This window comes from Oncorhynchus nerka, linkage group LG4, assembly GCF_034236695.1.
Source record: "Oncorhynchus nerka isolate Pitt River linkage group LG4, Oner_Uvic_2.0, whole genome shotgun sequence".
Classification (NCBI taxonomy): domain Eukaryota; kingdom Metazoa; phylum Chordata; class Actinopteri; order Salmoniformes; family Salmonidae; genus Oncorhynchus; species Oncorhynchus nerka.
The window spans coordinates 78304671-78326179 of NC_088399.1; the positions used below are offsets into that span (position 1 = coordinate 78304671).

The 21509-nt window shown below is 42.2% G+C and overlaps 1 protein-coding gene across 1 annotated transcript in view; it reads left to right on the top strand.

The window, feature by feature from the left end:
* LOC115128644 (zinc finger protein 704) overlaps positions 1-21509 on the top strand; it is a 96928-nt gene that overhangs the window by 4658 nt on the left and 70761 nt on the right. Inside the window, 1 exon segment of the mRNA XM_029658691.2 lies at positions 906-1126. Coding sequence (XP_029514551.2) covers positions 906-1126 — 221 coding nt within the window.

Sequence of the window (21509 nt, forward strand, 5' to 3'; positions counted from 1 at the left end):
TAACAGTTAATCTTTCTCTTAGTTCAGATAATCCATCTTGTTGTTTCACTCAAGTCCTGTTTTCAGAAAGGCTTTCTCGCTTGTTAAATGTTTGCTCAGACAGGTTTTTATAGATGATAATCCATATTTTACCTCATTAATCTAAGCCAACTGTTCAAAACTGTGTGTGATCGACTGACTGGGTGTTCCCTGTAGTTTTCTCTTCAGTTGAGAACTGATCGTGTTTGTGTGTTTTGGAGATGAGGATCTCCATCCCACTGGAAATCTGTATGGGCATATCGTCCTTCAACGCTCTGCTGGTGCAGTTAGCCATGTGTATCTCTCTCTCTCTCCCTGCCCTTTCCGATGATGTGTGTGTTCACCGTGCATGTCTGGATGGTTGACGTCTTTATTTAAGGTGTGCCCAAAAACAAGTGTGCACGGCATGCTACACACACGCAATCTGTTGCCGTCCAGAGTTATTTTGTGTGTGTGCTGCTTCGCCTCACATGATTGTTTCCACGGGGTAGTGGTTTACAGAATGTCAGGGGAGATGCTTGCTTGTGCAAAAGGGAATGGCTGTTATCACCACCGGGGCACTGCAGCAACAAGAGCAGCCACCTTCAGGGGCTTTCTCACACAAACAAAGAGAGTCCAGTCCGGACTTTGACATATTTGAAAGTCAAACACCCTCCACTGGTAGCATACATCCTGTTGGTGTTCTCTCAACGCTAGCAGCACTAGCAAACTGTCTGTGCATGTGAGTATTTGCTAGAATGACAAAGGAGAGACTGGAAGGCAAATATGTAGTGAGATTTCGCATCTTTACTTTATTTCCACATACAAATCCTCTTAGGTTTTTGCCTCCCAGAGTCCCAGTCTTTACTCTTCTGTATTGATCCAGTCATATCTGTTCTCCTCTGCAGCAGAGCTCCAGTAACGGCCGGGGGGACGGGACTCCACACCAGGGCCAGAACGGGGAGGCCAACTCTCTGAGCCCAGATGCGGTGGAGGGGGAGAGGGCAGTGGATGGCAGGAGGACAGGGCGCACCTTGGAGGGTCCTGAGAGGGACCACACCCGCTCTGTCTCCCTGCTGGACCAGAAACGTAAGGTGGTGTCATCCAGCATCGATGTGCCCCATGCCAGGTAAGACAGACAGTGTGTATGTGTGTTATTGGGTGGGTGGGCCGATGGGCTGTGTGTGTTAAAGTATTGCTTCCGTGTCTTCCTTACTGAGCTCGAACCAGGGACCCTCTGAACCCGTCAACACTTTTCAATCATTGCGCCACAACTGCTACATCGCTAGCCATTTCACATAGGTGTGTGTGTGTGTGTGTGTGTGGTGTGTTATGGGATTGGTGTTTGATTGCAGGAGTTTTTGGTTAGAGTTTCTTTGTGCTACATGTATGTGATATACACTGAGTGGACAAAACATTAAGAACACTTCCTTATATAGACGTGCACCCCCCCCTTTTACCCTCAGAACAGCCTCAATTCGGGGCATAGATGTACACGTTGTAAAAAGCGTTCCACAGGGATGCTGACCCATGTTGACTCCAATGCTTCCCACAGTTGTCAAGTTGGCTGGATGTCCGTTGGGTGGTGGACCATTCGTGATACACACGCGAAACTGTTGAGCCTGAGAAACCCAGCAGCTTTGCAGTTTTTGACACTCAAACCAGTGCTACCATACCCCGTTCAAAGGCACTTAAATATTTTGTCTTGCCCATTCACCCTCTGAATGGCACACATACACAATCCATGTCTCAAGGCTTACAAATCCTTCTTTAACCTGTCTCCTCCCCTTCATCTACACTGATTGAAGTGGATTCAACAGTGACATCATTTAGGGATCATAGCTTTTACCTAGATTCACTGGATCAGTCCGTCATGGAAAGAGCAGGTGTTCTTAATGTTTTGTAGACTCAGTGTACTTCGGTGTGGTACAATGGATCGATGACGATGGACTGAAATTCAAATCTGATCTGTTAAACTATATGATCCGTCGCCTTTAAAGTGCTTTAACAGGAACCAAGAGGTTTGCATATGGCTTTAATATATATGACCATGTAGGCATTACACTGCTGTGATTCAATAAATATACTACAATCAAATAGATTCATAATAAAGAAAATCTGCACATTTTTCCACCAGTCGTCTGTTTCTACCAAACAGACTTGTTGCAGATAAGTCCGTGCGTGATGACGTACTGCACACAAAATGTTCTCATGTACCAAATTAAAGTTGAATGTGTTTCCATCGTATTTTCGACTCTACCGCTAGTTTTGTCACAAAAACTGTTGCATTAAATAGACAATGTGCTCTGGTCTTGACATCTGCACTCTAGCCAACAGCTTTGCAGATACAGTGCAGGTAGGCTAGTCTACATGATGAGATTATTATGGAGAAGAGCCAGAATAGTTTTATTTGTCAAACAGCAGTCAAGCATCGATCATCATGTCACCAGAATAAGACCCTCAATATTTTTGGAAAATCTGCATCAAGCTCATCTCCCTGTGAAGTTCATCCTAATTTATTGAATCTGTTGCCTAATCAACTGCATGGCTTCCCGGGTCGTAATGGGAGGACCACACAACATGCACTGTACACTACCTGTCAAAGGTTTCAGAACACCTACTCATTCAATGTTTTTTCTTTCTTTCTTTCTTTTACAATTTTCTACATTGTAGAATAATGAAGACATCAACACTATGAAATAACACACATGGAATCATGTAGTAACCAAAATAGTGTTAAACAAATCAAAATGTATTTTATATTTGAGATTCTTCAAATAGCCACCCTTTGCCTTGATGACAGCTTTGCCCACACTTGGCATTTGCTCAATCAGCTTCACCTGAAATACTTTTCCAACATTCTTGAAGGAGTTCCCACATATGCTGAGCACTTGTTGGCTGTTTTTCCTTCACTCTGCAGTCCAACTCATCCCAAACCATCTCAATTGGGTTGAGGTTTGGGTGATAGTGGAGGCCAGGTCATCTGATGCAGCCCTTCCTCACTCTCCTTCTTGGTAAAATAGCCCTTACACAGCGTGGAGGTGTGTTGGGTCATTGTCCTGTTGAAAAATAAATGATAGTCCCACTAAGCCCAAACCAGATGGGATGGCGTATCACTACAGAATGCCCTGAATTCTAAATAAATCAGTGTCACCAGCAAAGTACCCCAACACCATAACACCTCCTCCATGCTTTACGGTGGGAAATACACATGCAGAGATAATCCGTTCACCCACACTGCATCTCAAAGACACGGCGGTTGGAACCAAAATCTCCAATTTGAACTACAGACCAAAGGACACATTTCCACCAGTCTAATGTCCATTGCTCGTGTTTCTTGGCCCAAGCAAGTCTCTTCTTATTGGTGTCCTTTATTGGTTTCTTTGCAGCAATTCGACCATAAGGTCTAATTCACACAGCCTCCTCTGAACAGTTGATGTTGAGATGTCTGTTACTGGAACTGTCTGAAGCATTTTATTTGGGCTCCAATTTCTGAGGCTGCTAACTCTAATGAATGTATCCTCTGCAGCGGAGGTAACTCTAATGAATGTATCCTCTGCAGCGGAGGTAACTCTAATGAACGTATCCTCTGCGGCGGAGGTAACTCTAATGAACGTATCCTCTGCGGCGGAGGTAACTCTAATGAACGTATCCTCTGCGGCAGAGGTAACTCTAATGAACGTATCCTCTGCGGCAGAGGTAACTCTAATGAACGTATCCTCTGCAGCAGAGGTAACTCTAATGAATGTATCCTCTGCGGCAGAGGTAACTCTAATGAACGTATCCTCTGCGGCGGAGGTAACTCTAATGAACGTATCCTCTGCGGCGGAGGTAACTCTAATGAACGTATCCTCTGCGGCAGAGGTAACTCTAATGAATGTATCCTCTGCAGCGGAGGTAACTCTAATGAACGTATCCTCTGCGGCGGAGGTAACTCTAATGAACGTATCCTCTGCGGCGGAGGTAACTCTAATGAACGTATCCTCTGCGGCGGAGGTAACTCTAATGAACGTATCCTCTGCGGCGGAGGTAACTCTAATGAACGTATCCTCTGCGGCGGAGGTAACTCTAATGAACGTATCCTCTGCGGCGGAGGTAACTCTAATGAACGTATCCTCTGCGGCGGAGGTAACTCTAATGAACGTATCCTCTGCGAGCGGAGGTAACTCTAATGAACGTATCCTCTGCGGCGGAGGTAACTCTAATGAACGTATCCTCTGCGGCGGAGGTAACTCTAATGAACGTATCCTCTGCGGCGGAGGTAACTCTAATGAACGTATCCTCTGCGGCGGAGGTAACTCTAATGAACGTATCCTCTGCGGCGGAGGTAACTCTAATGAACGTATCCTCTGCGGCGGAGGTAACTCTAATGAACGTATCCTCTGCGGCGGAGGTAACTCTAATGAACGTATCCTCTGCGGCGGAGGTAACTCTAATGAACGTATCCTCTGCGGCGGTCCTCCTGAGTACCAGTATCATCATGGCGCTTGATGGTTTTTGCGACTGCACTTGAAGAAAAAGTTATTGAAATGTTCCGTATTGACTGACCTTCATGTCTAAAGTAATAGACTGTTGTTTTCTCTTTGCTTATTTGAGCTGTTCTTGCCATAATATGGACTTGGTCTTTAACCAAATAGTGCTGCCTTCTGTGTACCCCCCTACCTTGTCACAACACAACTGATTGGCGCAAACGCATTAAGAAGGAAATAAATTCCACAAATGTACTTAAGGCACACCTGTTAATTGAAATGCATTCCAGGTGACTGCGTCATGAAGCTGGTTGAGAGAATGCCAAGATTGTGCAAAGCTGTCAAGGCAAAGGGTGGCTATTTGAAGAATCTCAAATATAAAATATATTTTGATTTAACACTTTTGGTTCCTACATGATTCCATATGTGTTATTTCACTGTAGAAAATAGTAAAAATAAAGAAAAACCCTTCAATGGGTAGGTGTTCTAACACGTTTAACTGGTTGTGTGCGTATATACACAAAAGTATGTGGACGCCCCTTCAATTTAGTGGATTTGGCTATTTCAGCCACACCCGTTGCTGACAGGTGTATCAAATCGAGCACACAGCCATGCAATCCCCATAGACAAACACTGGCAGTAGAATGGCCATACTGAAGAGCTCAGTGGCTTTCAACATGCCACTATCATTGGATGCCACCTTTCCAACAAGTCAGTTTGTCAAATTTCTGCCCTGCTAGAGTTGCCCTGATTAACTGGAAGTGCTGTTGTGAATTGTAAATGTCTAGGAGCAACAACGGCTCAGCCGCGTAGTGGGAGGCCATACAAGGTCAGAGAACGGGACCGCCGAGTGCTGTAGTGCGTAAATTATCATCTGTCCTCAGTTGCGACACTCACCATTGAGTTACAAACTGCCTCTGGATGCAATGTCAGCACAAGAACTGTTCATCGGGAGCTTCATGAAATGCGTTTCCATTGCCCAGCAAGCCTAAGATCACCAAAAGCTCACCTCCATTGGACTCTGGAGCAGTGGAAATGTGTTCTTTAGAGTGATGAATCACGGTTCACCATCTGGCAGTCTGACGGACGAATCCGGGTTTGGCGGATGCCAGGAGAACACTTCCTGCCCGGCTGTGTAGTTCCGACTGTATAGTGCAAACTGTAAAGTTTGGTGGAGAAGGAATAATGGTCTGAGGTTGTTTTTCGTGGTTCGGGCTTGTCTAGATGGGGGTGGAAGAACTTGACTGGCCTGCACAGAGCCTTGATCTCAACCCCATCGAACACCTTTGGGATGAATTGGAACACCGTCTGTGAGCCAGGCCTAATCGCCCAACATCAGTGCCCCATCTCACTAATGCTCTTGTGGCTGAATGGAAGCAAGTCCCCGCTGGAATGTTCAACATCTAGTGGAAAGCCTTCCCAGAAAAGTGGAGGTTGTTATAGCAGCAAAGGGGTGACCAACTCCATATTCATGCCAGTGATTTTTGGAATGAGATGTTCGAGCAGCTGCCCACATTATTTTGGTGATGTAGTGTATCATTGCGTGACTCCACGTTTACTTCGATTTGATGGTTATTATTATATCAGTATTTGAGCATGAAGGCATTTCAACATAATTTTACCAACACAAAAAGATCCCACCATGTGGAACGAACATTATCTGTCTGCATTTAGAGAATTGTACCGTAACGACTTGTTTCCATCACAGCTGTCCCATAGCCGCAAGAATTATTGGTGCTGAGGGTGCTGCAGCAACCCTGATAAATCACAATACAATTTATATATTTTTAAAGTAGTGCACTGGGCCATTATTACTCCTTTTATGAGCAGACAAAAAGGGGTTAGTGAGACAGAGCGAGGGCTCTGTCCCAGTTTAAAATAGTGGGATGTTGGCACAACCTGTATCCATAGGTCATTAGTTCAGAACACACACACACTAATAATATTCATCTCTGCAGACCAACAACAGATTTAGATTATAAAGGCATTGATCCCTGAGAGGTGAGTTACCAACCACAGATATGTTCAGAATAGGCATTAAATTCTGCATAACAACAGTAATCACTCACATATATGGAAGTACCCAGCGAGACCCACTCCTAGAAAAAAATATACATCTCGACAGTATAAACAATCTACAGGTATCTATCTGCCTTTACTGGCACACATACACACACTGAGAGGCACTTTATAAATAAAACTGTGCATCCCAAATGGCACCCTATTCCCTAGTGTACTAGTTTTGACCAGGGCCCATAGGGCTTTATATTGGGAGTAGGGTACCATTTGGGACAGATCCTATAGTGGAGGTTTTAGCTCCGTATGCGGTTATTGTTTCTATGTGGTCAACAAACTGCTTTTTCCAAGCTCCCAACTCCAGAGCAATTAAAAGTGAATGAGTGTCTTCTTGGCTGTGAAATGTAGTCTAATAAAAGAAAGACACACTTTTACCATTAAATGGCAAACACTCATGTAGTACACTATGTAGTAAACTATACTGGTGTTATACGCCAGGCATTATTTCTCTATTAGACGGTAGATGGCGGAAATCGATTTGGAAGCCGTTGTAAAAGTACAATAAAAACCAACATACGCACGCACACACCATGCAGATCCATCCAGCTGTTTTTCAACTCATTGATTTAGTATTATTTGTTGAACTATTGATTTGGCTCTTAAAGTACTTGTCTATATCTCTGTTCAGATTGAATTTATTTTATGGATGAGCCAAGGAATTTTTGATAATTGCCCTTTTGCAAAAGAACAGTGATTTTAAAATAGATATTTCTGTTGGCATCACTGGATAGCTTATTGATCATTTCGATACCTGTGTGTCTCTTCAGCTGGTTAATCCTCTCCCATGTGAGTGCATACAGCTGGTTAATCCTCTCCCATGTGAGTGCATACAGCTGGTTAATCCTCTCCCATGTGAGTGCATACAGCTATTAATCCTCTCCCATGTGAGTGCATACAGCTGGTTAATCCTCTCCCATGTGAGTGCATACAGCTGGTTAATCCTCTCCCATGTGAGTGCATACAGCTGGTTAATCCTCTCCCATGTGAGTGCATACAGCTGGTTAATCCTCTCCCATGTGAGTGCATACAGCTGGTTAATCCTCTCCCATGTGAGTGCATACAGCTGGTTAATCCTCTCCCATGTGAGTGCATACAGCTGGTTAATCCTCTCCCATGTGAGTGCATACAGCTGGTTAATCCTCTCCCATGTGAGTGCATACAGCTGGTTAATCCTCTCCCATGTGAGTGCATACAGCTGGTTAATCCTCTCCCATGTGAGTGCATACAGCTATTAATCCTCTCCCATGTGAGTGCATACAGCTGGTTAATCCTCTCCCATGTGAGTGCATACAGCTGGTTAATCCTCTCCCATGTGAGTGCATACAGCTGGTTAATCCTCTCCCATGTGAGTGCATACAGCTGGTTAATCCTCTCCCATGTGAGTGCATACAGCTGGTTAATCCTCTCCCATGTGAGTGCATACAGCTATTAATCCTCTCCCATGTGAGTGCATACAGCTATTAATCCATATCCAACTAATGATATGGTATAGAGCAGGATATTGTATCAGGGAGATTATCTAGTGTGCGCACATTAAATTAAAAAAAATAATAATATATATATATATATATATATATATATATATATAATGTATATATATCACATACAGTGGGGCAAAAAAGTGTTTAGTCAGCCACCAATTGTGCAAGTTGTTTTTAAAAATTATTTTTAGAAGGTAGGCTAATATAACTGATATCTGAGTATTTTTATGGACAAGAGAAACATAGTCCTACCAATTTTAGAAAATCATTCTGCAGCCTAAACGAAAAATAACTAGGCCTGACACTGTTTAGATTTGATGACGTTATTGGTGGTTTTTGTAACAATTGAAATAAGAACCTTAGTGTTCAGTAGATCGACGGTGAGAGCAGAATCATCCCTTGTAGTTCAGAGCCAGAATGCCCTTGAACAGTCTAAAAGGCTCTGAAAGGAAAAGCGCCTCTTCTAGTCGTAATTGAACACAATGTTTTGGGTAATTTGGCTTTCTAGGCTATGTCAACTTGCTTTAAACGTGTAAACCGATCTAGCCTGGTTGGCTTCTGTGCTGTGGTCTCCTCTTCCCACAGTGCATGGTGTGTTATGTTTCAACAGTCTCAGATGGGAACAGATAGTGTCTATAAATGAAATTATATGATAGGTTTGTTGTGAAACTTTAATGGTTAAATTCTCTCATATTAATGTTATTTTCTACAAGTTGGGTACCCTGAAGTCCAGCAGCCAACTCGTTCCTTTGTGAGGGGCATTCTAGAATGTGACTTTGCCCCCAATCCCAAGCACATTTCAATTCATCACTCAAAAGAAGACATTGTCTCCTCCTCTTACTGGGGTGTTGGCTAGGCCACAGTGTCTCCAGCTCTCTGTCTAATAGCTTAATCCCTCTCAGACTGAAATGAATGAACGTGGAGTGGAGAGATACCATTCTGACTGGGGCTTCAGTAGGAACAGCTTCAAGTCCCTGTTCCTTTCGCCTGGCTCCCTCCGTGACCTCTCCTCAGCGCAGGACCATTATTGCCTTCAGATTAAGATCCATTGCACACGGCTGCACACCTGTGACCAATTTCCGCTGCAAACGCTGAATGCTTTCTGCGGGAATAAATGGTTCTGCCACCACCACAAAGTAACCGTTAGTAATGTTTATCCTGTATTGGAGACTAGAGGGAAGGATGGAGGGGGGACTGAGAGCAAGAAATGGAGAGAGAAAGAGAAGGCGGGAGCAAGATTGCGAGAGGGGGACCGAGAGAGATGGAACGAGTGAAAGAGGGGGAGAGATTGCCTGAGGATTTTTTTTTAGAATCAACTCTCTAGAGGAATATGACCTTGAGGCTTTTAATTGCGTTTCTTTCAAAGTTGTGATTTACAAGGGAACTGACGCAATGTTTGCTGCTGGTGCTCCTGTCCACAGTAACCCACATAAGATGTTAACCTCAGTGGAGTAAAGACTTATGTGTGAGTACTGTAGTGGAGACACTATCTGGGGGTTAAATAAGTGTAAAGGACAGAAAAACATGTATGGGGTTGGTTATGTTTACTACGCCCAACGGGCTCTGACAGTCTGGGTACCTTTTTCATTTACACACATACAGCTATTCTGTACATCTAAATGCTTGGAGTCATTTAGCAGACGTTCTTATGTAGAGCAACTTACAGTGAGCGCATAAATGTTCATACTTTTTCATACGGGTCCCTTGTGAGAATCAACCCCACAACCCTGGCGCTGCTACTCCGTGCTCTACCAACTGAGCCTCACTGGACGTCTCATTATTATATCGAATAGCTTTGCAAATCATTTACACCATTACACCACAAGTCTTCTGTCCAATCTCACATCTCACTCCTAAAATCAATGCTCTAGTAAGTCTACTATATGATGATTGACCTATTTTCCCTCCTGACTGCAACCAGTGCCCCGAGATAGTTATATATGAGATGTTTCATTAAAACTGCTGTGTCTCACATCTTAAAATGTGGAACTGCTCACAAAGGAGGATTTAGCTTTCAGTTCTTGTTTATATTTAGGTATGCTTCAAATCAAATTCTGTATTACTCTCTTCCCCCAAAGGCTCTGAATGTACACTGAACGGAAATATAAATGCAACATGTAAAGTGTTGATCCTATGTTTCATGAGCTGAAATAAAGTATCCCAGAAAAAAGTGTTTCTCTAAAATGTGCACAAATTTGTTTACATTGCTGTGAGTGAGCTTTTCTCATTTTCCTAGATAATCCATATGCCTGACAGGTGTGGTATATCAAGAAGCTGATTAAACAGTATGATCATTACACAGGTGCACCTTGTGCTGGGGACAAAAGGCCACTCTAAAATGTGCAGTTTTATCACACAACATAATGCCACAGATATCTCACAGATATCTCAAGATTTGAGGGAGTGTGCAATTGGCATTGTCATGACTGTCCCTCGAGGATCCAGATGGGTCGGATCAGCTTTGCAGTGGATGACTTTGGCCAGACCCCCTCACCCGCAGAGGAGGGAGAAGGGAGCTGGTGGGGGGTTGACCGCTCACACCCTGTTGTAAATCACATCCCTCCAATGTTCACACAGGAATGTGCCTTTGTCTACACAGACATTTTTCCGCCGAAACTCTTAACACGCTCTAAAGCGAATACTGGAACAATATTTCTAACACAACTTTTTTTTCTGGAATCTTTTATTTCAGCTCATGAAACATAGGATCAACACTTCACATGTTGCATGGTCAGAGGCGATCTAAAGAACAATAATGTCATTTCCATTCTTTTTTGTGATGTTATAAAGGAAAATACATTAACTTAAAGTAGACACACTGCATGTACGAAGTTTCCATCCTCTCAGTTGTGTATGAAATGTGTTTTTGTTAAGAGAGGATGTCATCTTAGAAACTATAAGAGGAAATTGTTTGTCTAACTTTTTGTACAAGGAAGTAGTCACTGCTCCCTGAGTGAGGTCAGAGAAAGTATCAGCCTGGTGAACCGCCCCTTTTGAATGAACTGTATAAAACGATGGGTTAAGAATGAACATATCAGACCAGAAAGGCGTTGAACTGCAGCTCATGCCCAAAGTGGTTTGTACTCTGAAATCTCAACACGAGGTAGAGGCGAGAAGCTCACCTCCTGGACATTCACTGGTACGGCTGATTAGCCCCATCAATGTGTCGGTGGAAACACTGTCCAACTGGCAACCGTGTCAGCATGCATGCACCCGGCCCGCCACAGGAGCCGCGAGAGCGCGATGGGACAAGTACATCTCGGCCAGCCAAACCCTCCCCTAACCTGGGCCAATTGTGCCCTGGATCGAACCCAGGTCTGTAGTGACGCCTTAGACCGCTGCGACACTCGGGAGGTACTTTTTCTTTCTATGTGGATGTTTTTTTTAGCAGTTGTTTATTCTTGCTATTCTTTTAAGGGCCTTATGTTTTCCCTATTTCAGGAAACGGCCAATTGTAACGCGAGCTGGGGAAAGGACTGGTGGAAACTGATCGAAACTCTAAATTTGACAAATAGCCTTCTGGAGACGAATTGCTAACAGGGGAAGTGGAGTATAGTCTGGGGTGAAAAGAAGAGTGACTGCATATTATTGAAACAGCAGTCAGCCAGTGATCTTCAGGTTCAAGGCCTGGCCTCCTGACTTGGGTTCAAATACTATTTGAAATCTTCCATATATTTTTGGTATTTGCTCGAGTCTGCCTGGAGGCAAAATGGACTGACTTTGCAGTTTTGTGACTTCTATTGGTTCCATTGCAACATGCAAGCTTAATTAATTACAGATGAGGTATTTGAACCCAGGTCTGACCTTGACCGAGATCTTTAGTTCTCAATAATGCAAGACAAATGATTTGCATGAAGGACCAGTTTTTTCACAGAAGTTTCTCAAAATAACCTGCAGTTTTTCTGCTCACAACCGGCTTTGACTTTTTAGTTCGACAAATGTTTTGTTATTGAACGCCTGATGAATATACATCAGTAAAATAACCCTTTTGGAATTTTGCTAAATGCTGGCATGCGCTGAACATGAACATGTAGGCTAGTAGTAAAAGATTAATGTTTCGATGAGTGTATCGGCCTAACTTCAAATCACTTGTTTCTAAGTCCAAACCAATCTGTTTCTTCTCTCTCTGTGGTGTGTGTGTGTGTGTGTGTGTGTGTGTGTGTGTGTGTGTGTGTGTGTTCTGGAATGGTACTGCATTGTGTTCTGAGTGTTTCACCAGCAGCCATGTGTTCCATCCACACTACAGGCCCAGCGCTGTAGCATAGCCAGCTCTCAGCCAGGGACAACGGCCAAAACTCTTCTTTCCTCCTGAAAAAAGACAGACTTAAGGGACTATCGCATTATCGTCTGTTTTGATGAAGTGACTTTTCTTTTTGTTAATCTCCCCTTCGTTGTTTTTTACTACAGTATTTCATTTCTTTCTCTTCTTCTGGCACTGATGCAGTTTTGCAGCAAACTGCAAAGGGGGTTGGGTGGATTAATGTTGAAATGGAGAGGGAGGGAGGGAGGTTGTGTTTGTGTGGTGGGCAGGCGGCTCAATGTAGCATCGGAACAATATGGTTTCTCAGCAGCAGAGCACGGCCACTCGGGCTAGCTTTTGCCAAAAAAAAAACAATTTGCTCCAGAGAGTGGATGATGGTTGACCGTGTTATTGCCATCTGAAAGGAAGGCGCTCCTCTCCTTTCAGCAGAGCACCCGAGTACTGCCAGGGTGGAAGTCTTACAGCCAGCCCCAGTTCACTAGCTAACTTCCCAGAGGGAGAGAAAAATAGTCTCTTCACTAGTCCAGCCCTGGCCTGCGCCACTACCCTCTTATCTGATTGGACATGGAGAGGTTCTGACTTTCTCAAGTCCGTCTGACTTTCTCAAACTTTACTGAGCAATGATTGAAATATTCTATACGCCGTATCTGATTGGCTCTGGCAGTAACATTCTGCTAGAACTACAGCAACATAATGCCAGTCGTCCCACATAATGAATGTTCCCCCTTTTATTAGGTGTGTGTGCGTGCTGATTGACAGAGAGCGCGTGCGTGCTGATTGACAGACTCTTCTTCAGCTACTGCTGTATGTTATGTTTCAACAGCTAGCTAGCAGGCAGCACACTTACCATGCTACTCATATGCACTACGGACATATTCATATTTTAGAGAAATTAGCAGGCAAAATAACAACTAGTAAGCAGTTGATTGTAAGCAGCTGACTGTATGCACTGAGAAGACAACTTTTTGATGTACAATCTATTCAATTTCTCACTTGTTTTCCCCTCTTTCATGGGTGTTGTCATACCTGTCCTGGTTCTCCCTTCAACCACCAGGCTACACAATAAAACAAAGCTTTAATATATGTAGTAATCTGATAGTTGGTTTTGGTCAAGAAGAACGATCTCGTCTGCCAGAAAACCGCCAATGAATCATAAAACCGTATTTCATTCAGGAACAATGGAACTGTTTTCATTGTAGAATCATTCCAACACTCCACAACGGAACCTGAAGACCATGAGAGAGAGCGACTACCTGTGATGGTGTTGTGCTGGGAATTACATCGCCATGCATTGGAATTTATATGCAAATTGGCAGTTGAATTAAATGTGGTGAGTTTAGTAGGTGTGAGGGTTGACATGCATTATGGCATTCAGGCCAGTCAGTATACAATATAAAGCCTTGAGCAGGTGGCGCTTGAGTTGCCAAACCCCCAGCTGTGCTGTTTGTATGTTGGGCTGGGATCAACTTACTGTGGATTTATATTGTAGCACACACACACACACACACACACACACACACACATATAAGGGCCGTAAATAAGTCAGTGGGAAGGGACTAAAGGTTACATCTGTCAGCATTTTTTGGTCCCCTTGACAACGTCTGTTCTAGAAGTGTCTGTATTAATAATTTATCGCCATGACAACATAAATACCTGGATAATGTATTCAGTTACATCTAGAATGGTTGTGAGGATTACTAAAGATTATAATTTCAGGGGGTAGATCAGCTTTAATATTGAAGATGGATAGATTGTAGCTTCCATCAATGTAATTGTCTGGATCATTTCCAATCCCCCATATATTTTTGGGGATATATATATCTATCCAAAATGTTAGTCCAGGCCTTGTCTAACCTCCCTCTCCCATCTGTTTCTGTTTAATTTCTATTTGCCATATATTTTTGGGGATATAGATATCTATCCAAAATGTTAGTCCAGGCCTTGTCTAACCTCCCTCTCCCATCTGTTTCTGTTTCATTTCTATTTGCCATATATTTTTGGGGATATAGATATCTATCCAAAATGTTAGTCCAGGCCTTGTCTAACCTCCACCTCTCCCATCTGTTTCTGTTTCATTTCTATTTGCCATATATTTTTAACTGTACTATTTCACTAAATGTCTTGAGCTGTATACATTTTACAGACCCGCATGTTTTACATTTATTGTGTTATTAGTCCCACCCTTCAGCTCCATTCAAACATTCTTATCTCTTAACACCATCCATATTGGATTTCTATTTGACATATATTTTTCAACTGTGCTGTGATGCTTCACAAAAGTTCTGAACCTTTCTATTCTCATAGTTCTACAGATTGTAAATTAAAATTAGCATTTTTGCTAAAAGTATATTTTTTGATCGATTTGACTATGACTTTTCAAATCACCCAGTATTGCTATCTGCAGCATTAGCTCCAGGTAAATGTTGCAATTCTAAAGCCATTCCTGGACCTGTGACCGAAAATAAATGATCTAATGACTCTGCCTCTTCGCAGATAAATCTGCAGAGCTGGGAAGGTTGTATCCCCCATATACAGTTGAAGTGGGAAGTTTACATACACTTAGGTCATTACAACTCGTTGTTCAACCAAGCCACACATTTCTTGTTAACAAACTATAGTTTTGGCAAGTCGGTTAGGACATTTTACTTTGTGCAAGATGACTGCCTTTAAACAGCTTGAACAATTCCAGAAAATTGTCATGACTTTAGAAGCTTCTGATAGGCTAATTGACATCATTTGAGTCAGTTGGAGGTGTTCTTGTGGATGTATGTCAAGGCCTACCCTCAAACTCAGTGCCTCTTTGCTTGACATCATGGGAAAATCAAAAGAAATCAGCCAAGACCTCAGAGAAAAAATTGTAGACCTCCACAAGTCTGGTTCGTCCTTGGGAGCAATTTCCAAATGCCTGAAGGTACCACGTTCATCTGTACAAAGAATATTACGCAAGTATAAACACCATGGGACCACGCAGCCATCATACCACTCAGGAAGGAGACGTTTTCTGTCTCCTAGAGATGAACGTACTTTGGTGTGAAAAGTGCAAATCAATCCCAGAACAACAGCAAAGGACTTTGTGAAGATGCTGGAGGAAACCGGAACAAAAGTATCTATATCCACAGTAAAACGAGTTCTATATTGACATAACCGGAAAGGCCGCTAAGCAAGGAAGAAGCCACTGCTCCAAAACCGCCATAATAAAGCCAGACTACGGTTTGCAACTGCACATGGGGACAAACATCATACATTTTGGAGAAATGTCCTTTGGTCTGATGAAACCAAAATAAAACTGTTTGGCCATAATCACCATTGTTATGTTTGGAAGAAAAGGGGGAGGCTTGTAAGCAGAAGAACACCATCCCAACCGTGAACCACAGGGGTGGCGGCATCATGTTGTGGGGGTGCTTTGCTGCAAGAGGGACTGGTGCACTTCAGAAAATAGATGGCATCATGAGGGAGGACAATTATGTAGGTATATTGAAGCAACATCTCAAGACATCAGTCAGGAAGTTAAAGCCCGGTCGCAAATGGGTCTTCCAAATGGACAATGACCCTAAGCATACTTCCAAAGTTGTAGGAAAATAGCTTAAGGACAACAAAGTCAAGGTATTGGAGTGGCCATCACAAAGCCCTGACCTCAATCCTATAGAAAATTTGTGGGCAGAACTGAAAAAGCGTGGGCGAGCAAGCAGGCCTACAAACCTGACTCAGTTACACCAGCTCTGTCAGGAGGAATGGGCCAAAATTCACCCAACCTTATTGTGGAAGGCTACCTGAAACATACCAAATACTAATTGAGTGTATGTAAATTTCTGACCCACTGGGAATGTGATGAAAGAAATATAAGCTGAAATAAATAATTTTCTCTACTATTATTCTGACATTTCACATTCTTAAAATAAAGTGGTGATCCTACCTGACATAAAACAGGGAATTTTTACTAGGATTAATGTCAGGAATAGTGAAAAACTGAGTTTAAATGTATTTGGCTAAGTTGTATGTAAACCTCTGACTTCAACCTTATATAACGTTCTATTAGTTGCAAGAATTTGGTTAAATAATTGAAATGTGAAGTTTTGAATCGGCGTTGTTTTGCGTGTCAATTCATAAACCATGTGCCATGGAATGGGTACATTGAAAATCTCTTCCCAGCTATTTTGCAATTGAAATGGTACAGCTGTCAATTTTTTGGTTGTTCAATTAAACTGGTATGTTTTTTAAAATTTATCACAGTTTTCTTCAACCAATTTTGGTCTTTAATCTAGGGCCGATAGACAAGTTCCTTACTTTTTCCCCCTTCCACTTGCCATTTTTGTGGTAATGCTGCAATTAGTTGTAATTTTGGGTAGAACAGACATTTCCATATATTTGTGTTAGCTACATGTGTGACAACTCCACCAGTCCTATTTATGATATAATTTACAAAGATTATACCATTTTTTTTAATGTATATATAATATAGGGGGGAGGCTTGTATATATTATCAATTAGTATATTTGAGATTAACCACTATTTGTAGTATTATTTGTTCTGCCTTTTCAGAATTTAATCCTTCCCAGTGGATTAAACTGAAATTTCAACCCACTTTCTATAGCTTGTTTAAAAAATACAAATATTTTTTCGATTTCTTTTTCAAATAACCGAAAGTGATCGGTTTTAATCTGAATAAAGGGGAAAAGGCCATTCTTGAACACGGGGTGAGACATTTTATTATTTGGCTGGAGAACCAGTTTGGATTTAAGTATAACCTTTGTATGACTGACACCTTTAGTGAGGGTCTAATGCTTTAATACGAAATCATTTCTGCCCTTCGAGTTCATATTCATTATATAAATAGGCCCTTTTAATTATTTTTTGTTGTCTTGTTTTTTTCAATTTTTACCCTGTTTTCTCCCCAATTTCGTGGTATCCAATTGTTTTTAGTAGCTACTAGCTTGTCTCATCGCTACAACTCCCGTACGGGCTCGGGAGAGACGAAGGTTGAAAGTCATGCGTCCTCCGATACACAACCCAACCAAGCCGCACTGCTTCTTTAACACAGCGCGCATCCAACCCGGAAGCCAGCCGCACCAATGTGTCGGAGGAAACACCGGGCAACCTTGGTTAGCGCACACTGCGCCCGGCCCACCACAGGAGTCGCTGGTGCGCGATGAGACAAGGACATCCCTACCGGCCAACCCCTCCCTGGCGACCCTAGGCCAATTGTGCGTTGCCCCACGGACCTCCCGGTCGCGGCCAGTTACGACAGAGCCTGGGCGTGAACCCAGATTCTCTGATGGCACAGCTGGCGCTGCAGTACAGCGCCCTTAACCACTGCGCCACCTGGGAGGCCGGCCCTTTTAATTTTGTCTGGTTTGCATTCCAAATAAAATGGAATATTTTTTGCTCATATATAATTTTAAAAACGGGTCGCTAGGTGTAGGTAAGACCATAAGCAAATAGGTTAACTGTGATATGGCTAAAGATTTATTCAGGGTGATTTTTCCACAAATAGACAGTTATTTTCCTTAGATGTTATCTACTTTTGCTACCTTTCTATTAAAATGTGTTGGTGTGAGATCATTAATTTATTTCGGGATATGTACGTACAGTGGGGAAAACAAGTATTTGATACACTGCCGCTTTTCCAAGTTTTCCTACTTACAAAGCATGTAGAAGTCTGTAGAACTGTGAGAGACGGAATCTAAAACAAAAATACAGAAAATCACATTGTATGATTTTAAAGTAATTCATTTGCATTTTAATGCATGACATAAGTATTTGATACATCAGAAAAGCAGAACTTAATATTTGGTACAGAAACCTTTGTTTGCAATTACAGAGATCATACGTTTCCTGTAGTTCTTGACCAGGTTTGCACACACTGCAGCAGGGATTTTGGCCCACTCCTTCATACAGACCTTCTCCAGATCCTTCAGGTTTCGGGGCTGTCGCTGGGCAATACGGATATTCAGCTCCCTCCAAAGATTTTCTATTAGGTTCAGGTCTGGAGACTGGCTAGGCCACTCTAGGACCTTGAGATGCTTCTTACGGAGCCACTCCTTAGTTGCCCTGGCTGTGTGTTTCGGGTCGTTGTCATGCTGAAAGACCCAGCCACGACCCATCTTCAATGCTCTTACTGAGGGAAGGAGGTTGTTGGCCAAGATCTCGCGATACATGGCCCCATCCATCCTCCCCTCAATACAGTGCAGTCGTCCTGTCCCCTTTGCAGAAAAGCATCCCCAAAGAATGATGTTTCCACCTCCATGCTTCACGGTTAGGATGGTGTTCTTGGGGTTGTACTCATCCTTCTTCTTCCTCCAAACACGGCGAGTGGAGTTTAGACCAAAAAGCTCTATTTTTGTCTCATCAGACCACATGACCTTCTCCCATTCCTCCTCTGGATCATCCAGATGGTCATTGGCAAACTTCACACGGGCCTGGACATGCGCTGGCTTGAGCAGGGGGACCTTGCGTGCGCTGCAGGATTTTAATCCATGACGGCGTAGTGTGCTACTAATGGTTTTCTTTGAGACTGTGGTCCCAGCTCTCTTCAGGTCATTGACCAGGTCCTGCCGTGTAGTTCTGGGCTGATCCCTCACCGTCCTCATGATCATTGATGCCCCGCCCCACAAGGTGAGATCTTGCATGGAGCCCCAGACCGAGGGTGATTGACCGTCATCTTGAACTTCTTCCATTTTCTAATAATTGCGCCAACAGTTGTTGCCTCTCACCAAGCTGCTTGGCTATTGTCCTGTAGCCCATCCCAGCCGTGTGCAGGTCTACGATTTTATCCCCGATGTCCTTACACAGCTCCCTGGTCTTGGCCATTGTGGAGAGGTTGGAGTCTGTTTGATTGAGTGTGTGGACAGGTGTCTTTTATTCAGGTAACGAGTTCAAACAGGTGCAGTTAATACAGGTAATGAGTGGAGAACAGGAGGGCTTCTTAAAGAAAAACTAACAAGCCTGTGAGAGCCGGAGTTCTTACTGTTTGGTAGGTGATCAAATAATTATGTCATGCAATAAAATGCACATGAATTAATAAAAAATCATACAATGTGATTTTCTGGATTTTTGTTTTAGATTCCGTCTCTCACAGTTGAAGTGTACCGATGATAAAAATTACAGACCTCTTTGTAAGTAGGAAAACCTGCAAAATCGGCAGTGTATCAAATTTATTTTAATTTGACCTTTATTTAACAAGGCAAGTCAGTTAAGAACAAATTCTTATTTTCAATGACGGCCTAGGAACAGTGGGTTAACTGCCTGTTCAGGGGCAGAACAGGGACAGATTTGTACCTTGTCAGCTCGGGGATTTGAACTTCCGGTTACTAGTCCAACACTCTAACCACTAGGCTACCCTGCCACCCCAAATACTTGTTCTCCCCACTGTATACCGAGTATGTCCACATCACCGTCAGACCATTTTATTAATAAACTACACGGTAATGTCAAAGTTGTCTTTTTTTGTGATCCAATACATAATATAGTACATTTATCATAATTTGTTTTTAATCCAGAGGTTAGAAAAAGTATCTAGATCCTCTATGAGGCTGTGGATCCAAGTAGTGTATTTAAAGAAAACATGAATCATCAGCGTACAATGACACCTTTATGTTTTTAAGCCCTGTATTTTTAATCCCTTAATATTATTGTTGGATCTGATTTTTAACAGCTAACATTTAGATGGCTATAATAAATAATAGATATTTATAAATTAACAAAGGCCTTATCAAAGGACTTTTCAAAGTCAATTATGAATACCAGGCCTGGTTTCCCAGATGTTTCGTAGTGTTCTATTGTTTCCAGTGCTTGTCTTGTATTATCTTCAATGTATCATCCATGTAAAAAAACAACCTGACTGATTGGGATGAATAGTATCCAACAATACCTTCTTTAATTCAATGCGCTGTACATTTTACTAGAATCTTTCCATCACAACACTGAAGTGTAAAAGGTCTCCAATTTATTTTAAATGGACTGGATCTTTATATCTACCACTTGCATCCTGTTTCAGTAGTAATGAAATCAGACCTGGTTAGTGTCTTATAATCTACCATTTATATAGGAGTGGTTAAAACATGCTAATAACAGTCCTCTGAGTCTATCAAAAAAAGTTTGGTGTACTTCCACTCATCCAGCCCTGTAGTTTTCCCAGCCTTAATTAAAGGCTTTAATTGCACTAAGAAGTTCCTCCTCTGTAATTTGGCCTTCACATGAGTCATTCTGTACAGATGTAAATTTTACATTATTAATAGGAAACAAATCCATACAATTAGCTTTGGTTAGTGGAGATGGAGGAGACTGAAACTAAAACATATGCTTAAAGTACTTCCTCTTTCAAAATATAGTTTGGTGAATCATGAGTGACCCCATTTGTAACTAACAAGCTTCAGTAAATTATTTTTGGTAGAATTTCCATGTTGAAGATTAAAAAATAATTTGGTGCATTTTTTCCCCTGTATTCCATCCAGTTTGCTTTATTTTTTATAATATATTACACTGGATATTTCTTGAATAAGTTCCTCCGTTTTATTTTTGTGTTTCCTCTAACTTACTCTGCCTTTATGGTACAGTTTTTATCGCTATCCATCTGTTTCCTTTGTTAATATGGTCTCATTTGACCTAAATTGCTTTTGTTTTATAGATGAGAACTGAATTGCGTGACCTCTAAAGGCACATTTTAAAAGTGTCCCATACAATAAGGTAATCTGCTGTACCTATGTTGTGGAGTAAAAAGCCTTATAATTTCTTCTGTCCTAGTTAACTTGTTTTTATCATCCAATAGGCTTTGATTACATTTCCGATATCCTCACCCACGTGGAAAATCTGTAAGATTTATTTATATATATATACTAAAGGGAACACTAAAATAACACATCCTAGATCTGAATGAATGAAATATTCTTATTAAATACTTTTTTCTTTACATAGTTGAATGTGCTGACAACAAAATCACACAAAAATGATCAATGTAAATCAAATTTATCAACCCATGGAGGTCTGGATTTGGAGTCACACTCAAAATTAAAGTGGAAAACCACACTACAGGCTGATCCAACTTTGTAATGTCCTTAAAACAAGTCAAAATGAGGCTCAGTAGTGTGTTTGGCCTCCACGTGCCTGTATGACCTCCCTACAACGCCTGGGCATGCTGATGAGGTGGCGAATGGTCTCCTGAGGGATCTCCTCCCAGACCTGGACTAAAGCATCCGCCAACTCCTGGACAGTCTGTGGTGCAACGTGGCG